Source organism: Panthera leo, chromosome A2 (genome assembly GCF_018350215.1).
Source record: "Panthera leo isolate Ple1 chromosome A2, P.leo_Ple1_pat1.1, whole genome shotgun sequence".
In the NCBI taxonomy this organism is placed as follows: Eukaryota; Metazoa; Chordata; class Mammalia; order Carnivora; family Felidae; genus Panthera; species Panthera leo.
Genome location: NC_056680.1, coordinates 29,653,570 through 29,680,719, shown reverse-complemented (window position 1 = coordinate 29,680,719; position 27,150 = coordinate 29,653,570). Strand labels below are relative to the sequence as shown.

At 38.2% G+C, this 27,150-nt stretch overlaps 1 protein-coding gene across 3 annotated transcripts; it reads right to left on the bottom strand.

Annotated features, from left to right (window-relative positions):
- Positions 1–654: 654 nt before the first annotated feature.
- CA2H3orf14 (chromosome A2 C3orf14 homolog) lies at positions 655–15,903 on the bottom strand. 3 transcript variants are annotated; one of them, XM_042927526.1, is made up of 6 exons: positions 15,813–15,903; positions 15,060–15,171; positions 14,355–14,438; positions 12,939–13,062; positions 2,981–3,055; positions 655–1,070 (listed from the first exon to the last, which is right to left on the bottom strand). In XM_042927526.1, exons 3-6 carry the CDS (start codon positions 14,405–14,407, stop codon positions 948–950), a joined length of 375 nt encoding a protein of 124 aa, XP_042783460.1. In that variant the 5' UTR covers positions 14,408–14,438; positions 15,060–15,171; positions 15,813–15,903; the 3' UTR covers positions 655–947. The 3 variants fall into 3 exon arrangements, with proteins under 3 accessions (XP_042783460.1, XP_042783459.1, XP_042783461.1); XM_042927525.1 differs by having other exon boundaries at positions 14,355–14,435; XM_042927527.1 differs by having other exon boundaries at positions 14,355–14,435; positions 15,748–15,819.
- Positions 15,904–27,150: the final 11,247 nt, after the last annotated feature.

Sequence of the window (27,150 nt, the reverse complement as noted above, 5' to 3'; positions counted from 1 at the left end):
CAAACCAGTTTGAAATTTAAATGCTTGAATGGCAATGAACGTATAGACTCCCCTTGCTAGCAGGAGCTGCCTCTATAATTAGAAAAACAAATTTTTTTGAGTGTTCAAGCAGTGGAAGACTGAGGAACCTCAAAGCTTTCTGACAGTTTCAGAAATAATGAAAATAGAAGGGAGAGGGAAGGGCAAGTTTAAAGATGAGAAGATGAGAGGAGTTATCGACATTCACAGGGTTGGCAGTCCTTAAATAACCAAGTCAAAATCCAGTAACCATTCTCAGCTCTAACAGGGGACCTTTTTCAGAACCACATCTGAGCCTTCCTGAAACTGGCTACTTACCAAATGCTTGATGGTTTAGTTCTTTCCCCCAGAACTTTCAGAGGTTTGATTATCTATGAAGGACAAAATCCTATAAATCCATTCTCTAATAAATATTATATTGAAGCAGCTTAAGTGTCTCTATTTTTTCTACTTGTTAGAAGAAACTGTAATAATGGACCAACACCCACTTTGATCCTGTGCTGAACATGATCCCCATAATAAAATAACCAAAATGATTCTAGAAAATGTAACATCAGAACAACCCGTATTTACTGTTTAGATGAGAATGGCTGTAAATGATTTTTTTTTTTTCTTAAAACGAGACACACACACTTGTTTAGCGACTTGTTTAATAAACAGTCCACCTTTCAGTATAAGCTTTTAACACTAACACTTCCATGGATTTGGCAGAAGGCAAATTCTTGACCTGGAACTACTAGTAGGTCTCAAAGTGACAACCTGAGACTCGTCAGCAGATTGTCAGATCCTGACTGTCATTGAGAAGGTAATGGGGCACTGGGAACGTACTCGATTCCTAAAGTTCCTGAAACGATCTGCATATTCTTTAATATTCAGCTGTACTAAACAGGTTGTTTTGAAAGAGCATGTGAAGAAGTTATCACTGCGCCTCATTTTGAGTGGTATTTTTCTGCTTCATTTTCATTTTCAACACCGATCGGATATGGTGCTCTTCCTAAAAGAAACTGTTCCCACTTGGGAATATATTCTTCTACTGATGCCCAGTAAAGAGTCTGGAAAAAAAAAAAAAAAAAAACAACATCCAAAAGTAAAAAAGCATATCAAGCAATTGAACTTGGCTCTTCATAATAGTCTAAATGTTTATTCACTGAAGTGTGTGTATGCGTGTACACACACACACATGCACACATAGACGTAGAATGCACTTCCTCTACAGAATATTTTATGTTAATTTTAGAAAGAAATCTGGCTACTTACTAGTGTTAATTTTCAAATTTCTCAGTAAAACCAGAGCCTGGCAGAATTACAGGTTTTAGGATTTTATTGTGATTTTACACGCCCTCTTGTGGCCAACCTTGTGATTATTACCAGTGGAATCATTTATGGCTACAATCATTAAATGTTTTCGGTTACTGTTCCAAATCTCCTACCAAATGATTACGTGTACTGAAGTTATTACAATGAAATGATCAAACATGAACAACTGATTTATAGTTGGCCTAAAAAGATTGGACCTGCGATGAGCTCAGGAACTGAAATATAACTAGTACAGGATTCAGGTGAATGGACTCCTTAATTGTATGGGGAGAAACATTTAAAATATGCATCCATTATACCTTTTAGAAAAGCACTCGTTATGGTAAATTGTAATTTCTTCCCAATTTTTTTTATATTGAGAAAAAATATAATGTAATCACTTTTCATTTAAATGGCTTAGAAATTGAGATACTGTATTAATGGCCTGCCTATAGCAAGTCTGTAAGCTACAGAGGCTCATGCAAAGATCACCATATAGTTTCTAGAAGCTTTGATGTTTTTTTGCATGACTGCTCTAACAAAGCCAAATAAAAGTAAACTACCAAAAATCTCTATCCTTGCAGGGCATTTTATAGGAGATTATCACTATGAATCTCATTTTGGGAAATTCAACCAAAGAATTCCATAGCATTAAGAACACATAATGATCTACTCTGCACATTAACAAGGTACAGGAGTTCTGAAAGTTGAAAATGGTGAGCGGTTCTACATATCTATCTATCTATGCATGTGGTCTGAGAAGTAGCCTGAAACACTTAAAATAGAGGTCATCCTGCTGTGCAAGACTAGCTCAGAAAAATACCAACCATCGCCTGTGGTTGGGAGTTTCTCCACCATTCATGGCTGGATTAACCCCTATTGTGTGGGCCCCGTATAGGCCAGAGCAAGGTATTGGAGAATTCAACAAAGAAAAAGACATGCCCAAGGCACAACTTTGTACCAGAGTTCTTTCTATCCTTGATCACTGCCTCTTCTTATTACTCTAGATGACACAGAAAATTGAAGGGCAAATTCTCATCCTTTAATTTTGAGTCTATTCACATCTCTGGTTAGGCAGCAAGCAAACTGTATTTGAAAAAGGTCATTAGGAATATAAAATTAAACTATTCTATATGGAGTAAATTTCCTTTCATCACAGATATATTCATATACCAAGTAGGATTTATTTTTGCCAACAATCTTGCCAATCTGTTCTTGAACTGAGCAAAATAAAACAGACAAAAGCCACACTATACTGCATGATAATATGCATTGAAATAGCATTGGTTGAAAATTGGTGAAGGGACTAAACTACTAACATTAGCCAACAGGAAAAGCACTTTGGTTAGGCATGCTGTCATCTTAAGATTTAGTGCATAGTGTCTCTCATGGTTTAACAGGGTAGTTGTTTCTAGATGAAAAGATATAGGATTTTAAGAAAATTTTCATGTGATGCTTTTTTTTTTTTTTAACATCAAGATACTTATCAGTCACCTACATACAAAGCACAGCACTGTGGACATGTAAGGATCAATCAGACATATCTTGTTTATTTTACTGAATAAATAAGTCTAGGAAATACATACATAGAACCACAGTTAATTTACAACGTACTCATAACAGCATGGGGGTCTCTTCTTATACTTTTGATCTTTAAGATTCTCACCTCAAGAGAAACCACCTCTGGTGATGGAATTGGGTGACTCCGGGTCTGTAGAGACTTTTCTGCTGCTTCTATATCCTGTGATAGGTATCAATGTTATAGAAACAAAATGTATTTACATAACACATACAAATGGCACCTGTAATAGTAACATCTATATCCCAAATCTCTCAACTCTTCTCTGGATATACAGTCTGAACTGAAGGAAGGTCATTGAGGTAGGAGACTGATCACTGGCTAGACAACCAGTTTCAGATCGGGAACAGAGCATTTCTTATCTCAAAATAAAAAGTAGGGGTAGTGTCGAGAGCACTTTCAAGGTCTTCCATTTCATTTAAAATAGTAAATGGCGGGGCGCCTGGGTGGCTCAGTCGGTTAAGCGTCCGACTTCAGCTCAGGTCACGATCTTGCGGTCCGCGAGTTCAAGCCCCGCGTCGGGCTCTGGGCTGATGGCTCAGAGCCTGGAGCCTGCTTCCGATTCTGTGTCTCCCTCTCTCTCTGCCCCTCCCCCGTTTATGCTGTGTCTCTCTCTGTCTCAAAAATAAATAAATGTTAAAAAAAATTAAAAAAAATAATAAAATAGTAAATGGCAATAATTCTTGAAAAATGGACTTTCTTATAAAACTGCTCAGGATACTACCTTAGCCCTAATACCATTCAAAACTGCCAGGTGGATAAAACGGTCAAATATTCCGACACTAAAAACAGATATTTTGTGTTTAAAAAAAAAAAAAATTAACATTTATTTATTTTTGAGACCGAGACAGAGCATGAATGGGGGAAGGGCAGAGAGAGAGGGAGACACAGAATCAGAAGCAGGCTCCAGGCTCTGAGCCATCAGCCCAGAGCCCCATGCGGGGCTCGAACTCACGGACCGCGAGATCGTGACCTGAGCTGAAGTCGGACGCTCAACCGACTGAGCCACCCAGGCGCCCCTAAAAACAGATATTTTGACACTGCACTAACCTTAAAAGTGAAGTGTTCTGGGCCAGATCATGGAAGTGGTATATTAATGTCACACATTTCATTTGTTCGGTGTTCTTTTTATTTTATATTCATGCAAATTCTCCACATATTGAAAAGAAAGACCATGAGTTAGCTCCGTACTTTGCAGCAAAAGCCTTTTCACTACACTCTAGATTTTTAGTACTAGATTTCTAGGGCAGTCTCGATGGCCAGCTTTACTGCTACGTTGTGCATCATTCATCTGATGGCTTTTAAGCACTGGGCTTTAATTTGTAGTTTAATTCGTGGGTGTATGCATTTGCTCTTATGGTTGTAGAAACACAAGGGTAATTAATTACACTTAATTCATACTCTGGTAAAGATGTTACCTTGATATGTGGATGAAGTGTATGCCCAGAAATGTAGAACATTCCAAGTCGTTAGTGAAATGCTGAGCTCTGTTTCATGCTCCCCACATTGGCACCTATGTTGTCTTGTGCTTGCTTATGTTTGTCAAGTTCACAGAGGCCTTGGCTCAAGGCTGTGTAAATTTTGTCTCTCCTTTGAGCTTAGTGAGTTGATCGAAAAGAGAAAGTTCTCTGATCCCTGTACAAGCATTGGAGCAATCCAAGTACAGGGCTGTTGGACAGACGGAGAGCGATGGAAAAGGGCGTGGGAGTGGGGTGTGAAGAATCCAATGCTGAACAGGAGAAAAGAGCGAGCAGATGGTAGCGGCGGGAGCAAGGAATGGGTGTGAAATGTAAAAGGGAAAAACAGGAAATTCCCTAAAGGGACTCCCCAAAGTTGCACAACCATTAATGCACCTGCTGTCTAGAAGAAGGTGATTTGAAGGGGAAAACCAGCAATTTAGGGATCAAAAGCCCATCTAATAGCCCTGTCTATTCCCCACCAGAAGTTTGTAGCTGAGACACATGCTAAAGAGCTTTTGATGCTGATGCTACACTGAATAGTGAAGATTAACTCTTCTGTGATTGCACTGAGATTGTACAAGGTCCTGGAACTGTTAGAAATCAAACAAAAGAATCATAACTCCATTTACACCATTATTAGAAGAGTTATAAATTTACTGTTAGTGGTAGATCTAGGTGCCACTTGCACCTATAGACAAGATTATAAACCTTTGCCTTAAAGATCAGAAAGTAAGGATATTGAATCTCTCTCCTAGAAGAGCAGATTTGCAATGAAAGAGTAGACATGAGCAGGGATCTGTGGCCTGGTAAGACAGGCCTGTTGTGAGTAACTTGACTGTCAGCTCCGAAGCATTTCGACAAGGGATTATCACCCTTCCAGAGAACTTCTTTCTCAAGTGAGATTTTACTTTCTTAGCTGTTTTGCTTACCTCTCTGCCTCCTACTTCTCTTTCTCCTTAGCTGGCTCCTTTTTTCTCTTCTTAATCTGAAGTGTGGGCTTTCTTAAGATTTGTGACATCTGTCCTCATCTTTTTACTTTTGCTCTCTCCAAGACTGCCTCTTATCTAGCTTCAGCTGTTAATGTAGAGGGACAGATAACTTTTCTTCCTAGCCCTTATTCCTCAACCTAATAAAACGACACTTATTCCTCCTGATTGTACTGAATATAAAATAGTGGGAGTTCTCCTCCCCCAGACACCGATGCTGCATCTTCTATCTTCAACTCTTCTTATTCCCTGACATTTAAAAATGCAAAGGTCCATAGACTGATCCTTCAGGATGTCTCCTCTAGTCTGTCCATGCCATCCTGTGCTATGGCCTTATTATTACTTACTTGTTCAACAAATAGGACTTGGACCCAGGCTTAGACTATGTCTCATTTCAACCTCATATGAAATTGATTAGTTTTGCTAAAATTACTACTTTAAATATGTCTTTACCTAGTTTAAAAAAAAAAACAAAAAACATACCCACTACACAGAGGACAAACTATGAATTCCTTAGCCTGACTGAAAAATCTCTACCTTCTGTAGCAAGTTATATCATATTATTTTCAATGAAGAACCTTATCTTTGACTATACACTGCGAGATGATAAGGACTATGTTTGCTACTACCTTTAAGCATCTGAGAATCTTATAAAGTGCAGGGTATGTACTAAACACTTAAATATTCATTACATAAATAAATGATTAAGGTGTCAAAAGTTTCCTGAGTATAAATGAAAAGCTTAAAAAAAAAAAAAAAAGTACCCAAGGGGGTTGGGGGGAAGAAGAAAAAAAGCAGGTGAAAAGAGGGTAGACTTACCTGACTAGACCTTTTTATCTTGTTTTTTACAGATCTGTCACTTGATACATATCATTGAGAAATTGATATAGTTACAGAACAAATGAAAAAGCAATCCCTAAAAGTTGAAAACAAAAGGAAACAAACCTGTTGTCTATTTGGTGGCATAGTCACATCAAGAAAAAGTAAATCAGGTGGTCTTAGAACACGGTATTTTGACTGAGCATCCATAGTGAGATGTACCCCAAGGACAAAAAGAATTGTAAAAAGTTTCTGACTGAGAGCCATAGTCTGTAATCATACTGTTGCTGGTAGTGCTGTCTATATCACGGGATAAAGTAAACGACTATGAGGTTGGTACTGGGAAATTACTTGCGAACTGAGATTTTTGGTTTGAGGGGGAAAAAAGAGTTAAAGGTTGATGATTTTAAGTTAAAAGTCTTAGAATCATGTGATCGAAATGGAATTATTGATACGAGCTCTTGCTGACTTTTATCTTTTTTTTTTTTTTTTCAATTTTATCTTTAAAAAAAGTTGTAAGAAACACCCGATCAAGGGCTCTAAATATACATTCCTATCAAAAGGATCCAGGGCTCCTTGGAGCAAAGGCCAATTCCAAATGCGTATGATTAACCTGATAGATATCATCGTACCAGAAAGAAAGTAAACTACCAAGGACTGTTAAGATCAGGTCAGAGGCATTCACGAGCTACCTTGGAGGTTTCCACTTGGTAAAATTGGGACAGTTGGAGCATCAGTGGGAATACAGATTGAACACTGCAGCTGTATTTAAAAACACCAATTTGTCACTTTTGGAGGATACTAGAGAATCAACCTGTTATTTTTGAAAACTAAGTACAGAGAAAAGAATCAAGCACTCATCATGCTTGTTCCTATAGGAAATGTACTTCAGTATAACCAACTATCTGCTGAGGGCAGGTTCATCTTCTTGTAAATGATCAGTAATCGAATAAAAAGGAATAGAAGAATGCAAATATCACTTTTTGCAAGCCCTGATAGGCATATGTAGGCCACGATCACCAGTGACTGCTAACATTCCAGAAGAAGAGACAACCAGTCATTACAAAAGTGTTCTTCCCCCAAAACACTGAACCTGAATGTGATCAGGTCTCTAGAAATGCAGAGCATTAACATGTGGTTGCTGAGAATTTGAAATGTGACAAGTCTGAGTCGAGAAGCGCTGGAAATGTAAAATACACACTGAATTTTGAAGGCTCAGTAAGAAAAAAGAACAAGGTATGTACTAACTTTCAGGAGCAATATATTTGAAATATGAAAATTTTAATGTTTCATTTAATGTTTGTTTTAACCTTATTAAAAATGGTTACTAGGAAATTTTATAATACTTGCGTTATATTTCTGTTGCACAGCACAACTTCATCCTATCAATCTATGTCAATTATGGGGAATAGAGGAACATACTAAATGATACTTCAGCAATGTAATTAGTAATATCCAGATTGTGAGAAGCTCTATAGGAGAAATGAGCCAATTCCTTCAACAAAGAAATTCAAAGGGGGTTAGAAAAGAAAGGGGTGGGGCAGAGGGAACTTCTAGAGATTAGGGAAACCTATCTGTCAATTACATACTGGATTTTATTTGGATCCTGATTCAAACAAATGTAAAACCATGTTGATAAGTTAATAAGGGAGGGAAATCTGGGTGGCTCAGTCTGTTAAGCATCTGACTTCTGGTTTCTGCTCAGGTTATGATCTCAGGGTCTGTGAGTTTCGAGCTCCTCATCAGGCTCTGCACAGACAGCAAGGAGCTTGCTTGGGATTCTCTCTCCCTCTCCCTCCTTCCCTGTTCGTGCTCTCTCTTTCTCAAAATAAATACGTAAACTTAAAAGTATTTAAAAAGTTAATATGGGAGATGGGCATCTCAACTGAATATTTGAGGAATTGTTAATTTCTTAAGTTGATCGTGGTATTGCGATTATACTTTAAAATAGCCCTTATCTTTGATAAACACTGAAATAGATGTACACCAAAGTGTTTAAAGATGACACAATGGCATGCCTGAAGATTAGCTTCAAAATAATTTGAGGGGCGGGCTGGGGGTGAAGGTGAGGAGTGTAGATGAAACAAGATTGGCTGTGTTTTGATAATTACTGAATCTGGGTGATAAGCACATGGAAGTTCATTCTTCGATTTCCTCTTCTACATAGGTTCGCAATTTTTCATAACAATTAAAAAACAAGTTTCCAGTATGGATGGTGGTGTAAATGTTACTCTATGGCAGTATTCAGCAGCCTCTATAAATGAGTTGACTCATGATTAGGAAAGGTAAACTGTGAGCACAAAAAGTCATGTACTGCGATTTCTTTCTTTTCCCCTCACTAGACCTGTCCCTCCCTCTCAACCCAGCAATGGATATCTCCCTATAATCTATGCAGTGATGCCAGCTCTGGCTGGGCTGGGTTTAATCGTTTAATGTGCTCAAGGTGCAATTTCTGGGATTGCAAAAAGAAGATACTTAGGCATGAGATACAGGGTCACTGGTACAAGCAGCACTTAAGCATTCATTAAACTCGCTCCTCACTGAATTTGGAGAAAGTGAGAAATGTGAGTAGGGAAGAGGAGAGATGGGGTCCTGTAAGTTATTGGCCATCCTGGGGGGCAGCTGGTTCAAGGCTCTAACCGGCAGCCACCCCAAGAAGGCTTCCGGGACGCACCTTCCGGGAAGCACCTACCATATCTCTAGTCTGCTGTAGCACACTCCTGTTCCTTCTCACCCTGGAATGTTTGTTCATTTTCTTCACAAGATGATGTTGGCTACCACAAAACTGACTTTTTGGGTTAAACAATTTTGTCACTGGTGGTGGGGGTAAGGAAGGAGGTGGAAAGAGATGACCTTTTACATCCTGGAAGTATTTATGGAAACAGAATTCTCTCTTCCAAATCAATTTTGTTCTTAAAAGGCAGATACATTTCATTTTATTTCATTTCTGGAAACTAACAAGCTAACAATCCATTATCATCTATGATACTTACTGACTAAACTCTCAGTGTGAGTTTTCTTCTCTACTAAAATTCATGTTCATTCTTTTACTAATATGCTTGAACAGTTTGGGATTAGTCTTTTCATTAACATCCCATTTTAAAGACATTCTTTGATACTCTTGCTAATTTATTTTTCCAAATGCATTTAGAGAAATTTTGTTGGGCTTGATGTGAAATTTTTGTGGGGTTCTATTGAAACTAAAAATAACATTGTGGGATGCCTGGGTTGCTCAGTCGGTTAACCCTCTGACTTTAGCTCAGGTTGTGATGTCACAGTTGATGAATTCGAGCCCTACATTGGGCTCACTGCTGTCAGTGAGGAGCCCGCTTCAGATCCTCTGTCCCCTCACTGTCTCTGCCCCTCCCCCACTCATGCTCCCTCTCTCTCCCTCTCTCAATAATAAATATTAAAAAACATAACTTTGTGACAACTGGTGTTATAAAAATAATAGTTAAAAAAATAATAGTTTTCCCGTCAGGATTAAGGCATATGTCTCCATTTAAATTTTCTCTTGAATCTCCCATTGAAATGTAGTAATTGTAACAGTCATGTACGTCCCTTGTTAAGAGCATTCCCAAGTATTTTATAATCTCATTGCTAATGTGAATGTGATCTCCCTATTTTCCAAGTATATCTATAGGATTGTTACTGATATTTTTATGTTTACTTTCTATCCATTAATTTTACTCAACTAATACTAGTTTTAAAACAACTTTGGCTTGTCTACATATACAGCCATATCGTTTAAAAATACTAGTGTTATATCTTCCTTTCCAAAAATCAAGGCTTACTCCCCGTTATTTGGATGCTCTGAGCAATATAAGAAACAGTAAGGTCAAATAATGGATGCTGATAGAGCTCATCCTTATATTGTTATTAGTGTCTTTACAAGAATGCTTCCAAGTTTTAGTGGAACCATTTTTAAAGTGTATTCTGGTCTTAAGTACATATCGTGATGTAACTGAAACTGTTCTTGACCAGGGGTATTAGGAGTAGTTAGTTAACTTATGGTTTCCTCAGCTCTAAATTAGGGCAATAGCAGTGGTCAGTGGTTTTCACCATTCCTTACAGTGACAATAGAGCAGACAAGGAAGGGCTAAATGGGTGGGGCTTTAGGCCAAAGCAGGTCCATTTTTACTTTAATCTTGAAGAAAAGTTTTTATGCTAAAAAAAAAAAAAAAAATAACCTTCAATGAGAACTGAATCTATATGCTTTTAAAAGTTGTTCCCGGGGTGCCTGGGTGGCTCAGTCGGTTAAGTGTCTGACTTCGGCTCAGGTCATGATCTCGCGGTCTGTGAGTTCAAGCCCCGCGTCGGGCTCTGTGCTGACAGCTCAGAGCCTGGAGCCTGTTTCAGATTCTGTGTCTCCCTCTCTCTCTGACCCTCCCCCGTTCATGCTGTGTCTCTCTCTGTCTCAAAAATAAAATAAACGTTAAAAAAAAAAAAAAAAAAAAAAAAAAAAAAAAAGTTGTTCCCAACTGAATATTCTGTGATCAAGTCTTATTTATGTCACTTGCACAATAATCTCTTTACAGAGTTTCAAACAAAATAATAAGAGGGAAAGCAGGATAAAAAAATTGCATATACAAATATTCAAAGTATGTTTTAAAAAAAAGTGAAGAGACTGCATGTCTAACAGCAAACAGACACTGTATCTGTTTATGAAAAGACTGACAGGAAAAATACAAAAAAATACTAATTTCTAGCTGGGTGGGATGATCTGGAAAAAAAGCTATTTCAGGGGCTCTGAGTGGCTCATTCAGTTAAGCATTTGACTCTTGACTTTGGCTAAGGTCATGATCTCATAGTTCATGGGATCGAGCCCCTCATTGGGCTCTGTGCTGACAGTGCAGAGACTGCTTGGGATTCTCTCTCTCTCTCTCTCTCTCTCTCTCTCCCCCCCCCTTTTTCTGCCCTCCCCTGCTCATGCTCTCTCTCTCAAAATAAAGATTAAAAAAACAATAACAACAACTATGCTAGCTCATCTTCTTTACACTTTCAAGTTTTTTACAGTGAGAATATATTTTATTATCGGGGGGAGAAAAACCATACCAAAAGACTATGAAACTAGGTTCATTATCTTCCTTCTAGATAGGACAATGATTTCTTAGCTATTCTTCTTTAATCTAAGCTCTCCATTCTTCAAATCACATTACATCGGAATAGGAGATGAATCTTTTCTTAAATACCCATATGTTTCTTATGTAAGTCTCTAGTTTTCTTTTGCTCAAACATGTCTAGTACTGTATTGTCCCTATATATCAAGTCTCAGACTCTTCAGTTGGGTCTCACAAAATCTATCCAACCTTGCTTCTTGTGGCTTTACGAGGTAGTTAGCTCAGGGTCCCGTGAACATTAATTGGGCTATTCATTCTTCTGGGCTTGGTTCTTCTGTAAGAATGCAGAAGAATGTCCTTACCTTGTGCCTATTCAAACACCGTTCCAGCTTAGCTTCCACTGTCAGACTTGTTAGAATATTTTAGCTTTTGATGAGTTTTTATACTTAGTCCCGCACTGCTGAGGATTCCATGTAACTGAATGTTTGATCTCCTAAGGTCTCCTATTTTGTGTATGACAACCTCAACCTTAGGTTATCAGCTAAGCCTATGAGCTACTGGATGTAAAGAACTCTGAATTCTTTTGTTGACTCCACCTTCTGCTGAGAACTAGCTTAGTAGTAAGGACTCCGGGCATTCACCAAATACTTGCTCACTAAAAGGAAGACAAACTTGAAAAATCCGAATAACACCTGTACTTGTTGCAGGTAGGTAGCAGTCAAGCCTTCAAGCCTTCTAATTTAGTTTTTCTGAATTTTCACAGCAAATTCCAGATTATCCTATATATTTCCATTTAAAAATAAATATTGCAAACACCATTGGGCAAGTAAGACATATGGCAACATAGAATGCTTTGGTAGCACTATGGCTGTGACTTAAATTACTGTGGATCAAACTGCCAGAAGCTGAGAAGATAACTGAATTTCCCTCTTCCTTTATCCTCTAGTGACTACAGAAGATAACTATATCATGCCTATCGATGAAAATATTTAACAATAAAAAACTGAAAACACTGCTTTATAACTTAAATAATATAGCCTTACTACCAAATGTTTTAGTCATAGGATCTCTTGGAAGCTTGAATGGAAGCAAACTTTAGGGTTTTAATTATGGATGAAGCCATACAATTCTGGAAGCAAAGTATAGCAAGCAGCCAAAAATGTTACACATATGATTTTACTCCAAATGGGCACATTGGCCAAATGGTGAGGCCCTGCGCAATCACATACTTTGACCACCTCCTCCATCACTATCAAGAGAGATCTGGGAAATCTGTTATCTGTTAGATATGAATTCTGTGTGTTGACTGTGGCCCCAATAGGGCAAAATCAAATTGTTCTCGTTTTTATGAGGATAGTTTTGAGTTGGATCTAAAAACATTATAGGTACTTCATGGGGTTTTAGAATCTCCCGATAAATAAAAGAAGATAGAGAGCTGTATCTTAAATTTATTACGTCTTGCACAAAGGTGACCTTTAAATTCCTTCTGTGATCACTGATTTTTTTGGTTGATTAAAAACACTTAGCTTAAGCAAGCTTCCATTTTTTTTTTTCATTAAAAAAATGAGAATCCATATGCAACTTATCTAACATGGGTTTAAAAGCTAGGTGGTACTTCGTTAATTTTATTCAAAACAAATTATATACATCAAAATTATGAAATTCACTTAAAACCTTTTTGCATAGGTGAGGGAAAATATCTAAAATCAATGAAACTTACCTTTAAAAGACTAAGGTTCCTTTTAAGAGCAGTTTGAGCTGCTTGTATCTGAGATGCCTTTTCCTTGTTTTCATCTAGAAATTTATTCTCCATTTGTTGAAGTAACATTAATCTTTGTGATACTCTAGAAAAAAGGAAGATTATATAAAGTTTTTTTTTTAAGGGAACATTTTAGCTTGTTCAATATGGACGTACATTTCTTAATTACACCTCAATTCAAGTTCAACGTATTTTGAAAGCCAACTACTATGTCAATTATTAAGACAGTAGAAAACTACGGTAGTTCAGTAAGTCTTAAATATGGGTAAAATTATTTTCATTAACGTATCTACTGTAAGTACATGCTTCTGTTTTTTTAGCCTCTATGGTCTTTGCAATTATTTTAGAGTGTTAAAACATGTTTTAATTTTTTGGTGAAAATGCAAACTGTAATACATATCCCTTTGTACACATACTTATATATACCTCCCCACACACATACATTGATATAACTTGCTATACGAAACCTTCTGCTTAACACTTCAATACCCCTGAATCTCATGTTACACATTTAGAATTGCGCTAAACTTCCATATGTTTGAAGAAGCAATAAAAATATTTTTTTCCTCTTTTTCCAAGAGAAAGATGATGGTTCCATATATGAGTGAGAGGCTGTGTGTATGTATGCATACTCACAACAAGGTGAAACAGTAATTGAAGAAAGATGTAAAAAGTTGTAAGTAAATTATCAAACTGCTTTGTTTTATATATTTTAAAAGTGTCTCATTGGTCAAATCGTCATTTTACAAGTTTTTTGGCCCTCTTAAATGATTAATTAAAAAAATGTCAGATGATAAAAAATACATGAGGGTAGAAATAAAATTGAGTAATTTGGACATTTTTTATAAGGAAAATACCTTAGAAAGCCAAGGAAGGGGCCTGGTAATGAACTGAAGAAAAGAAATTAATTAAAGAAAACATGAGAGCCCACAGAAAGAGGTGGAGATGGTTGATATCAATATAAGTACTGGACTGGTTATATAATTTGTAAGGCCTAATGCAAAATGAAAATATGGGGCTCCTTTAAAAAAAAAAAAAACTATTACAAGTTTGAAGACAGCAACATTAGACCATTAAACCAAGCCTGCTATGGGTAAGAGGTTTAGAGAAGTCCATTAAATACCAGTGAGGAACCTAGAAAGGTGAGAAGGGTAAATTTATCTAGGTAATAGCAAAGCAAAGTAAAAAGAACATAAATAAGCCTTTTAATCTTTATTATTCTTAAGAGACAGTGACGTTCCCTAATACCAAATCTCTCAAGTGTTAGAAAATTTAAATGACACATTTTCAGATTTTTAAGTCTGTTCACACAATATTTCACTAAGAAAGCCAGCACAATGTATTCATTTAGATAAGCCTTTAAAAAAAAAACCTTACATTTCTTCATGTCTTTTAGAAAGGCGAATTTCTTGAGCAAGCAACGAAGTCATCTTTAGTCAAAGCTGCCTTATACGCTTTCTGCTAAATAATAAAAACATGTACAGTTACTTCTACTACATATCCTCAGCTTTTCAAGAGTTGATTGTTTTATTACCTCAACCCATTGATTCTCTCAGAATTGAAAAATAAAAATTGAGATGTAATGCATAAAATGAGAGAATGCACTTAAAACCATTTTTATTTACGATGCGCAGCTTTTCATATGCCAGGTGCATCCCCAAACACCATGAATCAGGTAAACTAAACATCTCACATTTCTTCCTCTTATTTCCTCACACTTTAACCTTAATCTGAATTGAAAACAAACAAGCAGCTGGTACTAAGACTAGTAAACATTTTATTGAATCAACAGAGAGAAAAAAACTCCACTCTGTAAAATTCAACACAGGAGCACCATCTCTCATGCATGTGCATACACACATAGAAAGGCAAACAAGTATGAGAACCAACTGGAAACTCATGGTCTTTATTTTATTGGAAGACTGCCCAGTTCTACCATCTCTTTTCCAAATAAGAAAGTATTTTTCATGTGTAACTGCGGTGGAAAAGCACAATTGTTCCCTTCACTGTATTCTGCGTGCTCAGGAGTCCTGTTTGGGGAGTTTGGGAAAGCCCATTTTAATGGCACATGAGCAAGCTCACCTTGACTGAAGAGCCTGGATCAATACTGATAAAAGATCAAGTGCAGTACGTTGAAGGCTGGGAGCCTGAAGGCAAATCATCTGGTTGGGTGCAAAAGCCAAAGGTGACTGTCCTAAGGGAGAAAAAAAACAGGAATGAAATTCTTTCCTCAGGCGACGCACTGGCTTTCCTAAATTTTATGAATTAAATACTGGCGCTAATCTCGGAGTGTCCAGCGCTGACTGAGCTCTTCCTTCAGTGTACATGCATGGAGGTGTAGGGCCCTGAGCCCAGCCAAGGAAACACTGCCCTGCCCTCATCGGGTTTCCTTCTAAAGGAACCAATGTGTTTTGCTCAGCACCGCGGACAGCAACCTCTCCAGACCCGCCCGCAAGGATCTAGTTACAGATACGTTCCTCTAAGATCACTGCAGGCCACTCCTCGCCGCATTCCTCCTACTTTCCATTGCAGCGTCAAGGAAATCCCGGAAAGTTAGTCCATGGTAACTTCTCTTCCGTAAGCCCGCCATCAGCACTCCAGGCAAACCCCAAGATAAATACTGCCTTTCGAACCGAAGATCCCCATGGTCTGAGAGTCCTCAATCCTCCGACCACTCCAACTCCTGCTCAGGACTCAACGACCTTTCCTCATCACCCCAGCCCTTCCCCGTTAACAACATTCTCCCCCCACCCGCCGGCCCTGCGGACACCTGCGCCGTTCTCGGACACTCAGGGCCCCCACCCGCGGCCCGTAACGCCGTGGGACTCCACTCACTTAGCCGCGCTTAGACCTTTTCCGTAAAGGCGTCCGCTACAGTGCGGACGCTGGGTCCCAGCACAGGCCTGGGCGTGGTCACGCCGCCATGATTGCGCACGCGCAACGAGGTGGCGTAATCACGTTGCTATAAAAGGCGGACCTCTGGCGCGGGAGTTTTCCCAAAGCGGTAGCTGCGAGCCTTGCGAAAGCGTTTGGCGGTAGCTCAATTTCAAGGCCTTTTAAAATGAGACCTGTATCCGTTCAAAAGGCTTCAGAGAGGGAAGCTAGAAAGTCACGGAGTATGGAAATGGGGAAGCCCCCTTCAAGGTACTCCAAAGGGATTGAATGGTCTTTACAGTGAGTAAAAGCACTTTAATTCAAAGAGCTTCACCCTGGTGTTGCGTTGCTGAGCGGGGGAGTGGAGCCCCTGTTCGCACCCACTAGGGAAAGTAACATTAATCGTTGATGTTTTGAGGGGTCTGCATGCGGGTCGCGGTGTTATGTGGATTATCTCGGCCGTTTCCCACAATGCTGGGTTGGGTAGGTCCCACTGTCCTCATTTAACAGAGGAGCAGACAAGCTTGGCCATTTATTTAGGTTGTGGTTTGAAGCCCGCAGAGGTTTAATGAAATTTCCCACGGCCCTCAGGACCCCGCACTTAGAAATAATCCTTATGTGCTGTGAAGCGCATTCTTAAACCTTTTTTTTTCCCTTTGAAATAAGTTGGTGAGACACGAGGTACTATTCCTTAGTTTCAGAGGTAGAAACTGAGGTTCAAGAGAGGTAAAGTTGTGTTCTTCCTAAAGTTACTGAGTTGGTCAAGGGCAAAGTGCCAGACTCTAGTCCCCGTGTCTCGTATTTTTTTCTTCCCAGAATATCTCCATGAAACTCCGCTGATGCTTCGGGACTATGGCGCTTTATGGTTCCTTTGCTTGGAAAACCCATTCCTTAGTAACTCACATAGACTCAGTTCCTTATCTTTCAATGCTGCCACTTCAAGGAAGCATTCCCCTGGACCTCCAATATAAGAGAGGAGTTCCATTTCTTCTTTGCCCTCCTCCTGCTGTATTTCTCTCCAGAACACAACACTGTACCACTGTTCTTCACCCTAAGAACAGGTATTTTTGATTCTTATTTGCTGCTGTATCCTCAGCAACTAAAATGGCCTTGAAATAATCAGGGATTGATTTTGCATCATAATTTGAGAGCTCTGTCTTCAGTTGATAGGACCTTCGATTTAGCTGTCCCATAGCCTTCCTTAGTAAACATGAAAAATAGACCTTTGAATGGCCCTTTGTTCTAGGAATGAAATAGAGCTTTTGCATGGGTACAAGGCATTCTTACCTTTTATGTAAATTTACAAGTAAGATTTTTTTTGTTTTAAATTGGCAATGGGTTGCATGAACCTTGAGGCTGCACATGAAAGCATTTGTATGTTGTTTAAAACAAACTTTGTTCGCCTCTCCTGCTTTATGCATGGTTTGCATAGTGACACAATTGGGACAGACCCACCTGTTTTGACTTGGAATCTCGCTTCTTTAGGTCATCGTCTTCCCTAGGAGTGAATCAAGGAATACCTTAGAATTGTCTTGCAATTTTTAGGAGGACAGTAATCAGGAATACATCACAGACACTTAAAAGTTATCTAGAGAGACGGATTATTTTGTAGCATCCTGTAAAAGCACTTGCTCTACTCAAAGATCTGCTGTGATAGCTCCGTTCTTCATGACATCCCCCAGTTGATCTTTTCTGTGAGACACTTGGCTGGGGAAAAAGTATCTGTGGCAGTTGCACAGTCTGTCTCTACACAGCTTCTCTATTAGGTAGGTTTGGGTACTTCTTGGAGTGAGATATTCTTGGTCTACCACACAGATTATGGGAAACTTGTAAGTGATGCCTGGCTTATAATGGGGCATTCTGTAAATGTGCAGTGAAGTTAATATTTCCTAACCCTGGTATAGTTCTGCCCACCACTGTGCTAAAATTGTTCCTTAGCCTCATCATTTAGAAAGCCCTGTGCTCTTTAGCCATAAATTCTATAAAGATGCATTTATTAAATATCTCTCAGATATAGTTTCTGCCCTCAAAAGCCTAGAGGGCTCTTAAGGTATATACAGAAAGCTAGAGGGTTTTGGCTGACAACATAATAATGACTCCTTTTCATTGACTGTTCATTCTGTACTAGGCGCTGTGTGTGATTTACCTCATCTAATCCTCCTAACAGCCCTGTGAGCAAGACAGGGTTGCTTGACTTACTATCCCCATTCTTATAGTGAGAAAACTGAGGTTTAGAGACCTGATGTATGACCATATTGTAAGTGAATAAGTCCCGGCTTGATGTTAGTATTGTAAGTAATTGTGTACAGTATATCAATAATGTGTCACTAAAATGTATCCTGCAGATTGTGAGGGTGCTAGAGAAGAAAGAGCACCAAGAGCAGGAGCAGTCTAGGTAACATTTAAAAAGTCCATATATTTTTGAGAGAGAGAGCGTGAGCAAGAGAGGGTCAGAGAGAGAGTGGGAGACAGAAGATCTGAAGTGGGCTCTGTGCTGAGAACAGCAAGCCAGATGGGGGGCTCAAACTCATGAACCGTGATATGTTGACCTGAGCTGAAGCTGGACGCTCAACCGACTGAGCCACCCAGGCACCCCTGGATAACACTTTGGAAGGCTAAGTTGAGTTTTGCAAACTGGGTGGAATTTGGAGGTCTGCTTTTGTAATTGGGGGTATCAGGTGGCAAGATGGGTTGTGATCTCTTGTAAGTGAAGGAGCCCTTATGGAAGTGTGTGCATGAGAATATGTCTGGGGTGAGGAGCCGTGGAAAGGAAGCATTGAGAAGAATGTTTCTCCTCATTTCCCCCAGTTTTGAAGATTTCATATCTGGTGTCAGAGACTTAGAAAAGAGAGGTTTGACAGTAACAAAGAGAAGGAAGGATTGGAAAAGGTGAGACTGATAAGTAAAGAATAGAAGTAGGGAGACTTGAGGATAGAAAAGAAAGGACAAGCTTTGGAGACTAAGAAATAATTAAAAGAATCCCAGAAACCTTGACAGTTTCAGACTTGAAATTACAGTAACTTATAGTTTATACAGAGGTTTGCAGTTATGGTTTACACAGAGGCCATCTTTTTTAGACATCCTTTGGGTGTACTTTGGGTAGACAAATAATAAGAAAATGAAGCACTCATGCCTGAAATGGAGTTAGTGTTTTTTTCTTTCTCCCTTGTTTCAGGAAATCCCAGATGAAATTTGGTGCAGTGGGTCCAATTGCTTGTCTTTCTGCTTTTCTTCACTCTGAAATATAATCATTGGACTTTTATCTTTTTCCAGAGTTGTAGATGGTCCATTTCACTATGGAAAAATACTCTATGCTCAGAATATCTCTGAAATGCTTTAAATTGGTCCTGGATGGGTTTTGACCAAAGAGAATTTACAACCAGATACTTCTTTAGGATCTTTTGTCAACGAATCAGCTATCAATCTAGGTCTAATCAGATAAAACTGTGCAATAGAGAAGTCATTATCACAGCTGGTGCCTGCATTGTAGACATTCTTGGCTGAGAGAATAAGACTGTGCTGATAAAACTATGCTCATTCCTAGAGGTTTCCAGTGAGAATTTGCATAAGCTTTTTCCTTCCTGCGAGAGCAAATTAAAAACCTCACTGGTTCTAAAATTCACTTGGAACGCATTAGAATTTTTAAATTGAAAGCACACATGATAATTCTTAGCAAATCACTTGTGTTCTGTATACATAGTAAAATACGTATATTTTCTCCTCCCCAAATTTCGGCAATTTAAAGCTCACACAATCCTTTTGTCTTAAATTGACACCCTTCCAGCTGTGTATAATTTAAAAGCCTTTCCCTCCCCCCCCCCCCCCCCCCCCCCACTCTTTAATCCTGGCTCCTTGATTTCCCAGCGGCTTTCAGTTTACTCACTAGTCTCTCTAACTCTTTAACTCAGGCTTTTCTTGAAGTGGGAATTTTGTATAGTTCTGCCTGTTTATTTTCTCCATGTCTCTTCCTGCCCCACCCCCACCCCGGGCCTTGCTCTTAGAATTCAGTAACAACTGTATAGTCCACTATTGAGTAAGCAATTAAAAACCTTCTTAATGCATACTTGACGACTTGGAGCACTGCATTCTGCAGTTTCCATCTTTTTGTGATGCTCTGCATCTGTTTACTAAAAAAATTGGAGGCTCTTGGCACTAGCCTGTTTCTCATTATTATTGTTTGCTATCTCTCCTTGAAAACTTAAAATTTCCTTTGAAAGAATAAGAGTTGCAGTCTTTCTACATTGCCACTTCTTTGTTTCAAGATCTGATGGTATGTTAAAATATTGTGAGATAGTCCGTTGTTGATTAATGCATTTGGGACAGATAATTAAAAAAAAAAAATCACCCATATCCTTCATTTACATGAGAAAAGCATGAGATGATGTCTTATCTAGTTTTTTGAGACTTTTGTATGAATACATTTCTTCTTTCGCTAGAGCATCGGGTCTTACTTTCAAACCTGATTTTTTTTTTTCTTTTGGGTATTGCTTTTCAGAAATGACTTTATTAAATTGAAAGCTGAGTTTGATTCTATTGATGGCTTGTTCTTACAAATCTCATATTTGAAAATGAATGTTACTTTTAATGTAAGAATTTTGAAAACCCTAGTTAAATATACACTTGGGATTTGGCTCATTTTTAGAATCATATTTTTCAGCGAGGTTAACAACATGAAATGATTCCTGAATATCTTTATATATGGGTATGCTTTTCTTGGGCTCTGAAAAAAATAAAAGTAAAAAGCCAAAGAGATAGATGGCAAATTAATTTTCTGCAAGTTTCTAATGTATTTCCCCAAGTTCAAATGTGTATGACGTTGATTACTAGTTTGTTTATACATTCAAAAAATAATGTTTTAATTAGATTAAATGGGAGCCTCAAGTTTTAGTCAACTTAAAATATTTGCAGCTGGTGGAAATGTTAATGGTACTTTGAAAAATTGGATAAAGTTGTCCTTTTACAATTTTGTTGTATTTGTTTGATGTGAAATAGTAAACATGTTGGCTTATATGCCTAAAATTTTGAAGAAAAGTAGTAGAAGGGAAAAGAAATGGATTCATTTTAACTCTAGATGGCAGTTAAACACAGCTAACAAAGACCAACTTGTTTGAAATACAGAAACACAAAAATAGTAAAAACACACACACGTTCTGTTCTACCATCCAGTTAATTATATTCTCAAAACGATGTCTTGGATTGATATTCCTAAACAAACATGTACAAAGTGTAATTACACGCAAGTGAAATAAATAGTGTCGGCCTGTAATTGCAAGATTTTTTTTTTCAACTTGTAATATGGCATACACCTGTGCAATGGCTTCCACTGCCTCTGTTTTGTCATTTTTACTAACATCTCATTCAGTGTAGTTTTATTTTATGTACAATTATTTACCAATATCAATTCAAGCCATATGCCATTGGGAAAACTATTACATATTTAATGTCTCAAAATGTTAAAATATAAGTAAAGCCTATTTTCATGAGGAAATGTGTTCTCTATAAGTCCATTCCAAAAGCTGGCATAGATATCCCCTCATGTACATTTGCAACAGCATTTTACTTTATATATGTTTTTACCTATAAGTATTTAATTCATTAGCTTGGTGTTTGGAAGTTACCAAATAATATTTCTCATAGTATTTATAAGAGAAAGCAGAAGCTTGTCAGATCATACCTTGTTCTCCTCTCATGGTCTCAGCTCTTGGAGTAGACTGTATGTCGTATACATTCGTAGAGCGCAGCTACCTCTGATACATGGTGACTGTATGGTGATAGGGTGATTGGTGAAGAGAATAAAAAGGACTTAAAGGACATCTCAGGTAGCTTAGAAGAGGAAAGGATGTGGCCTCTTTAAAAAAAATTTTTTTTTGAAGATTTATATGAAATAACTAAATTCTTTCGAGAGGACTTACTTGATTGACTTTTGTTTCTTATATTTAGCAATTTATGACCTGAGTCTGTTTTCACACAGTAGATTACGGCATAGGCAGCAGCCACTACCCAGGGTTTCAGAGGGCCTGTATGTGAGCACCCAGACCATATAGTTCTAAAACCTCGGTGACCTTGCATTCGGGGTGGTGGGGGTTAACTGCTTCTCAGCCAGAAAGGTGTAGAGGTTTGGGGCAGCCTAATGGAAACTGGACTTTGAACACCTCAGTTCTTGAAATGAGCGTTTGCCTTTTCAGTTGGCAGAATAAATGTTCAATGGGCTCTCCAAGAGATGTCTGTGATCACATTGTAGAGAGTTCATAAGAACTCTCCGGTTAGACCCCAGACTCCTAACAGTGGGGGTTGGTTCCTAGTAGGCTTTTGATAAATGCTTGTTGAATATATCAGTTGGCAACAGGATAAATTTTTCTCTTTTCTTTTCAAACAGCATAAAAACAGTCCCGTGTTACTCAAAAATAGAAGTGAAAGAATTTAGGGGCGCCTGGGTGGCTCAGTTGGATGAGCATCTGACTCGATTTTGGCCTAGGTCATGAACCCATCGGTTTGTGGGACTGAGCCTCGTGTCAGGCTCCCGGTTGACGGCGCAGAGCCTGCTTAGGATTCTCTCTCTCCCCCTCCCTCTTTGCCTCTGCCCTGCTCGCATGTGCACACAGACACACATTCTCTCTCTCTCTTTCAAAATAAATAAACTTAAAAAATAGTAAAAGAATTTTTCCATTTATTTTAGAGAAGTTTCTGCTAGAATTTTATCACAATTAATGTAATTGCTGCCTATTTATAACAGATTGTTGCCTTGCATGGATACAGAGTTGCCAGAGCTGCTGAGGTTTCCAGGGAAGATGGAAATTTGGATGTTGATGTGAAATCTTCTGCTTAATCATTGTCAGTCACTGTTTGAAATAAAAAAAACAACAAAGAAAAAAATACAACATCAAACCAATGGTTTGTAGACTTCAACGTAGAGCACTCTAATTTTTTAGCTCATAATTTTTTTTAATGTTTTGTATTTTGAGAAAGAGAGAAAGAGTGTGCGCACACACAAACTGAGGAGAGGCGGAGAGAGAGGGAGAGAGAGAATCCTAAGGTTTTCCACTGTCAGCACAGAGAGCCAGGCAGGGCTCTAACTCATAAACCATGAGATCATGACCTGAACCCAAATCAAGAGTTGGATGCTTAACGGACTGAGCCACCCGGTGACCCGCTCATTATTTTTTTATAACATGTTCTAAAATTGATTTTTTAAAATGTATTTATTTAAATTCAGTTAGTTAACATACTGTGTAGTATTGGTTTCAGGAGTAGAACCCAGGGACTCATCACTTACATACAACACCCAGTGCTCATCCCAACAAGTGCCCTCCTTAATGCCCATCCCCCCACCCACCTCCCCTCCAGCAACTCTCAGTTTGTTCTCCATATTTAATAGCCTCTTATGGTTAGGCCCACTCTCTCTTTTTGTCTTATTTTTTCTTCGTTTCCCCTATGTTCTCTGTTTTGTTTCTTAAATTCCACTTATGAGTGAAATTGTAATAGTTGTCTTTTCTCTAACTTATTTTGCTTAGCATAATATACTCTGGTTTCATCCACATTGTTGCAAATGGTAAGATTTCATTCTTGTTGATGGCCGAGTAACATTTCATTGTATGTATATATTACATCTTTTTTACCCATTCATCAGTGGATGAACATTTGGGCTCTTTCAATGATTTGGCTATTGTTGATAGGGCTGCTATAAACATTGGGGTGCATGTGCCCCTTCAAATCAGCATTTTTATATCCTTTGGATAAATACCTCGTAGTGCAATTGCTGGGTCATAGGGTAATTCCGTTTTTAGTTTTTTAAGTAACCTCCATACTGTTTTCCAGAGCGGCTGCACCAGTTTGCATTCCCACCAACAGTGCAAAAGGGTTCCCTCTCTCCACATCCTCGCCAACATCTATTGTTGCCTGAGTTGTTAATTTTAGCCTTTCTGACAGGTGTGAGGTGGTATCTCATTGCGGTTTTGATGTGTATTTCCCGGATGATGAGTGATGTTGAGTATCTTTTCATGTCAGCCATCTGACTGCCTTCTTTTGGAAAGTGTCTTTTTATGTCTTCTGCCCATTTCTTCACTGGATTATTTGTGTTTTGGGTGTTTAGTTTGGTAAGTTCTTTATAGATTTTGGATACTAACCCTTCATCTGATATGTCATTTGCAAATACCCTCTCCTATTCTGTCAGTTGCCTGTTAGTTTTATTGATTGTTTCCTTTGCTGTGCAGAAGCTTTTTATCTTGATGAGGTGCTAAGAGTTCATTTTTGCTTTTGTTTCCTTTGCCTTTGGAGACATGTCGAAGTAGAAGTTGCTGAAGCTGAGGTCAAAGAGGTTGCTGCTTGTTTTCTCCTCTAGGATTTTGATGGTTTCCTGTCTTGCATTTAGTTCTCTAATCCATTTTGAGTTTATTTTTGTGTATGGTGTAAGAAAGTCATCCATGTTCGTTCTTCTGTATGTTGCTGTCCATTTTTCCCAGCACCATTTGCTGAAGGAACTGTCCTTTTTTTCATTGGATATTCTTTCCCGCTTTGTTGAATATTCGTTGGCCATATCTTTGTGGGTCCATTTCTGGGTTCTCTATTCCATTCCATTAATGTATGTGTTGGTTTTGTGCCAGTATCATACTGTCTTGATTATTACAGCTTTGTTATACAGCTTGAGGTCTGAAATTGTGATACCTCCAGCTTTGGTTTTTGTTTTTCAATGTGACTTTGGCTATTTGGGGTCTTTTCTGGTTCCGTACAAATTTTAGAATTGTTTGTTCTAGCTCTGTGAAGAATACTTGTGTTACTTTGATAGAGATTGCATTGAATATATAGATTGCCTTGGGTACTATTGAGATCTTAACAATATTCTTTCAGTCCATGAGCATGGAATGTTTTTCCATTTCTTTGTGTCTTCAATTTCTTTCACAAGCTTTCTATAGTTTTCAGCCTATAGATCTTTTACCTTTTTGGTTAGGTTTATTCCTAGGGATCTTATGATTTTTGGTGCAGTGGTAAATGGAATCTATTCCTTGATTTCTCTTTCTGCTGCTTCATTGTTGGTGTACTGATTGTAGGAATACAATCAGTTTCTGCATGTTGATTTTATATCTTGTGATTTTCCTGAATTCATGTATCAGTTCAAGCAGTTTTTTGGTAGAGTCTTTTGGTTTTCCACATAGAGTATCGTGTCATCTGCAACGAGTGAAAGTTTGACTTCTTCCTTGCCAGTTGGTATGCCTTTAATTTCTTTTTGTTGTCTGATTGCTGAAGCTAGGACTTCCAGTACTATGTTTAACAACAGTGATGAGAGTGTTCCCGACCCTAGGGGGAAAGATCTCCGTTTTTACTCATTGAGGATGGTATTAGCTGTGGGTCATTTGTATATGGCCTTTCTGATGTTGAGGTATGTTCCTTCTCTCTCTACTTTCTTGAGGGTTTTTATCAAGAAACAACGCTGTATTTTGTCAACGGCTTTTTCTGCATCTATTGAGAGGATCATGTGGTCCTTATCTTTCTTTTATTAATGTGGTATATCATGTTGATTGATTTGTGAATATTGAACCAGCCCTGTTGCCCAGGAATAAATCCCACTTGATCATGGTGAAGAATTATTTTAATGTACTGTTGAATTTGATTTGCTAGTATCTTATTGAGAATTTTTGCATCTGGGTTCATCAGGGATATTAGCCTGTAATTCTCCTTTTTAGTGGCATCTTTGTCTGGTCTTGGAGTCAAGGTAATGCTGGTTTCATAGAATGAGTGTGGAAGCTTTCCTTCCATTTCTATTTTTTGGAACAGTTTGAGAAGAATAGGTATCATCTTTTCTTTAAATGTCCAGTAGAATTCCCCTGGGAAGCCATCTGGCCCAGGACTTTCATTTGTTGGGAGATTTTTGACTCCTAATTCAATATCTTTGCTGGTTATGGGTCTGTTCAAGTTTTCTATTTCTTCTGTTTCATTTTTTTGTAGTTTGTATGTTTCTAGGAATTTGTTCATCTCTTCTAGATTGCTCAGTTTGTTGGCATATAATTTTTCATAGTATTCTCTTATAATTGTATTTCTGTGTGTTGGTTCTTATCTCTCCTCTTTCATTCATGATTTTATCTATTTGGGTCTTTTCTCTTTTTGATAAGTCTGACTAGGGGCTTATAAATTTTGTTTATTCTTTTCTTTAATGTTTATTTATTTATTTTGAAGGAGAATGCACGAGAGAGTAGGAGGGGGGCAGAGGATCTGAACTGGGCTCTGTGCTGACAGCAGACAGCCTGACATGGGGCTCGAACTCACAAACCATGAGATCGTGACCTGAGCCGAAGTTGGATGCTTAACCGACTGAGCCACCCACGCGCTGCTCAATTTTGTTTATTCTTTCGAAGAACCAACGTTTCACTCTATTGAGCTATTCTACTGCTTTTGTTTGTTTTTATATAATTTATTTATGTTTTAACCTTATTTCCCTTCTGCTGGCTTTAGGCTTTATTTGCTCTTCTTTTTCTAACTCCATTAGGTATAAGGTTAGATTGTGTATTCAGAACCTTTCTTGCTTCTTCAGATAGGCCTGAATTATAATATACTTTGCTTTTGCACTGTCTTTGCTGTATCCCAGAGGGTTTGGACTGCTGAGTTTTCGTTTTCATTTGCTTCCATGTGGGTTTTTTTTTTCTCCTTTAATTTCCTGGTTAACCTATTCATTCTTTAGTAGGATGCTCGTTAACCTCCATGTATTTGAGTGCTTTCCAAATTTTTTCTTGTGGTTGATTTCAAGTTTCATAGTGTTATGACCTGAAAATACGCATGATACGATCTTGATCCTTTTGTACCTGTTGAGGTCTGACTTGTGACCCAGTATGTGATCTGTTTTGGATAATGTTCTATGTGCACTGAGGAGAATGTGTTTTCTGCTGCTTTAGGATTAAATGTTCTGAACATATCTGTTAAGTCAATCTGGTCCAGTGTGTCATTCAAAGTCACTGTTTCCTTGTTGATGTTCTGCTTAGATCGTCTGTCTATTGCAAGTGGGGTAAAGTCCCTGACTAGTATGGTATTATTATCAATGAGTTTCTTTATGTTTGCTATTAACTGTTTCATGTATTTGGGTGCTTTCAAGTTGGAGGCATAAATATTTATAAAAGTTCTTCTTGATAGACCCCTTAATTGTGACTTAATGTCCTTCTTCATCTCCTGTTATAGTCTTTGTTTTAAAAAGTCTTGTTTCTCTGATAGAAGTATGGCTACTCTGGCTTTATTTTGATTTCCATTAGCATGATAGATGGTTCCCCATCCCCTCACTTTCAATCTGCTGGTGTCTTTACATCTAAAATGAGTCTCT

What these genes read in the sequence shown, in the direction of transcription:
- CA2H3orf14 (XM_042927526.1), bottom strand. Translation starts at nt 14,407, where the DNA reads ATGACTTCGTTGCTTGCTCAAGAAATTCGCCTTTCTAAAAGACATGAA. An exon ending in TCTAAAAGACATGAAGAAAT is followed by an intron (nt 13,063 to 14,354) that starts GTAAGGTTTTTT and finishes CCTTTTTTCTAG; the next exon opens with AGTATCACAAAGATTAATGT. An exon ending in GGAACCTTAGTCTTTTAAAG is followed by an intron (nt 3,056 to 12,938) that starts GTAAGTTTCATT and finishes TACCTATCACAG; the next exon opens with GATATAGAAGCAGCAGAAAA.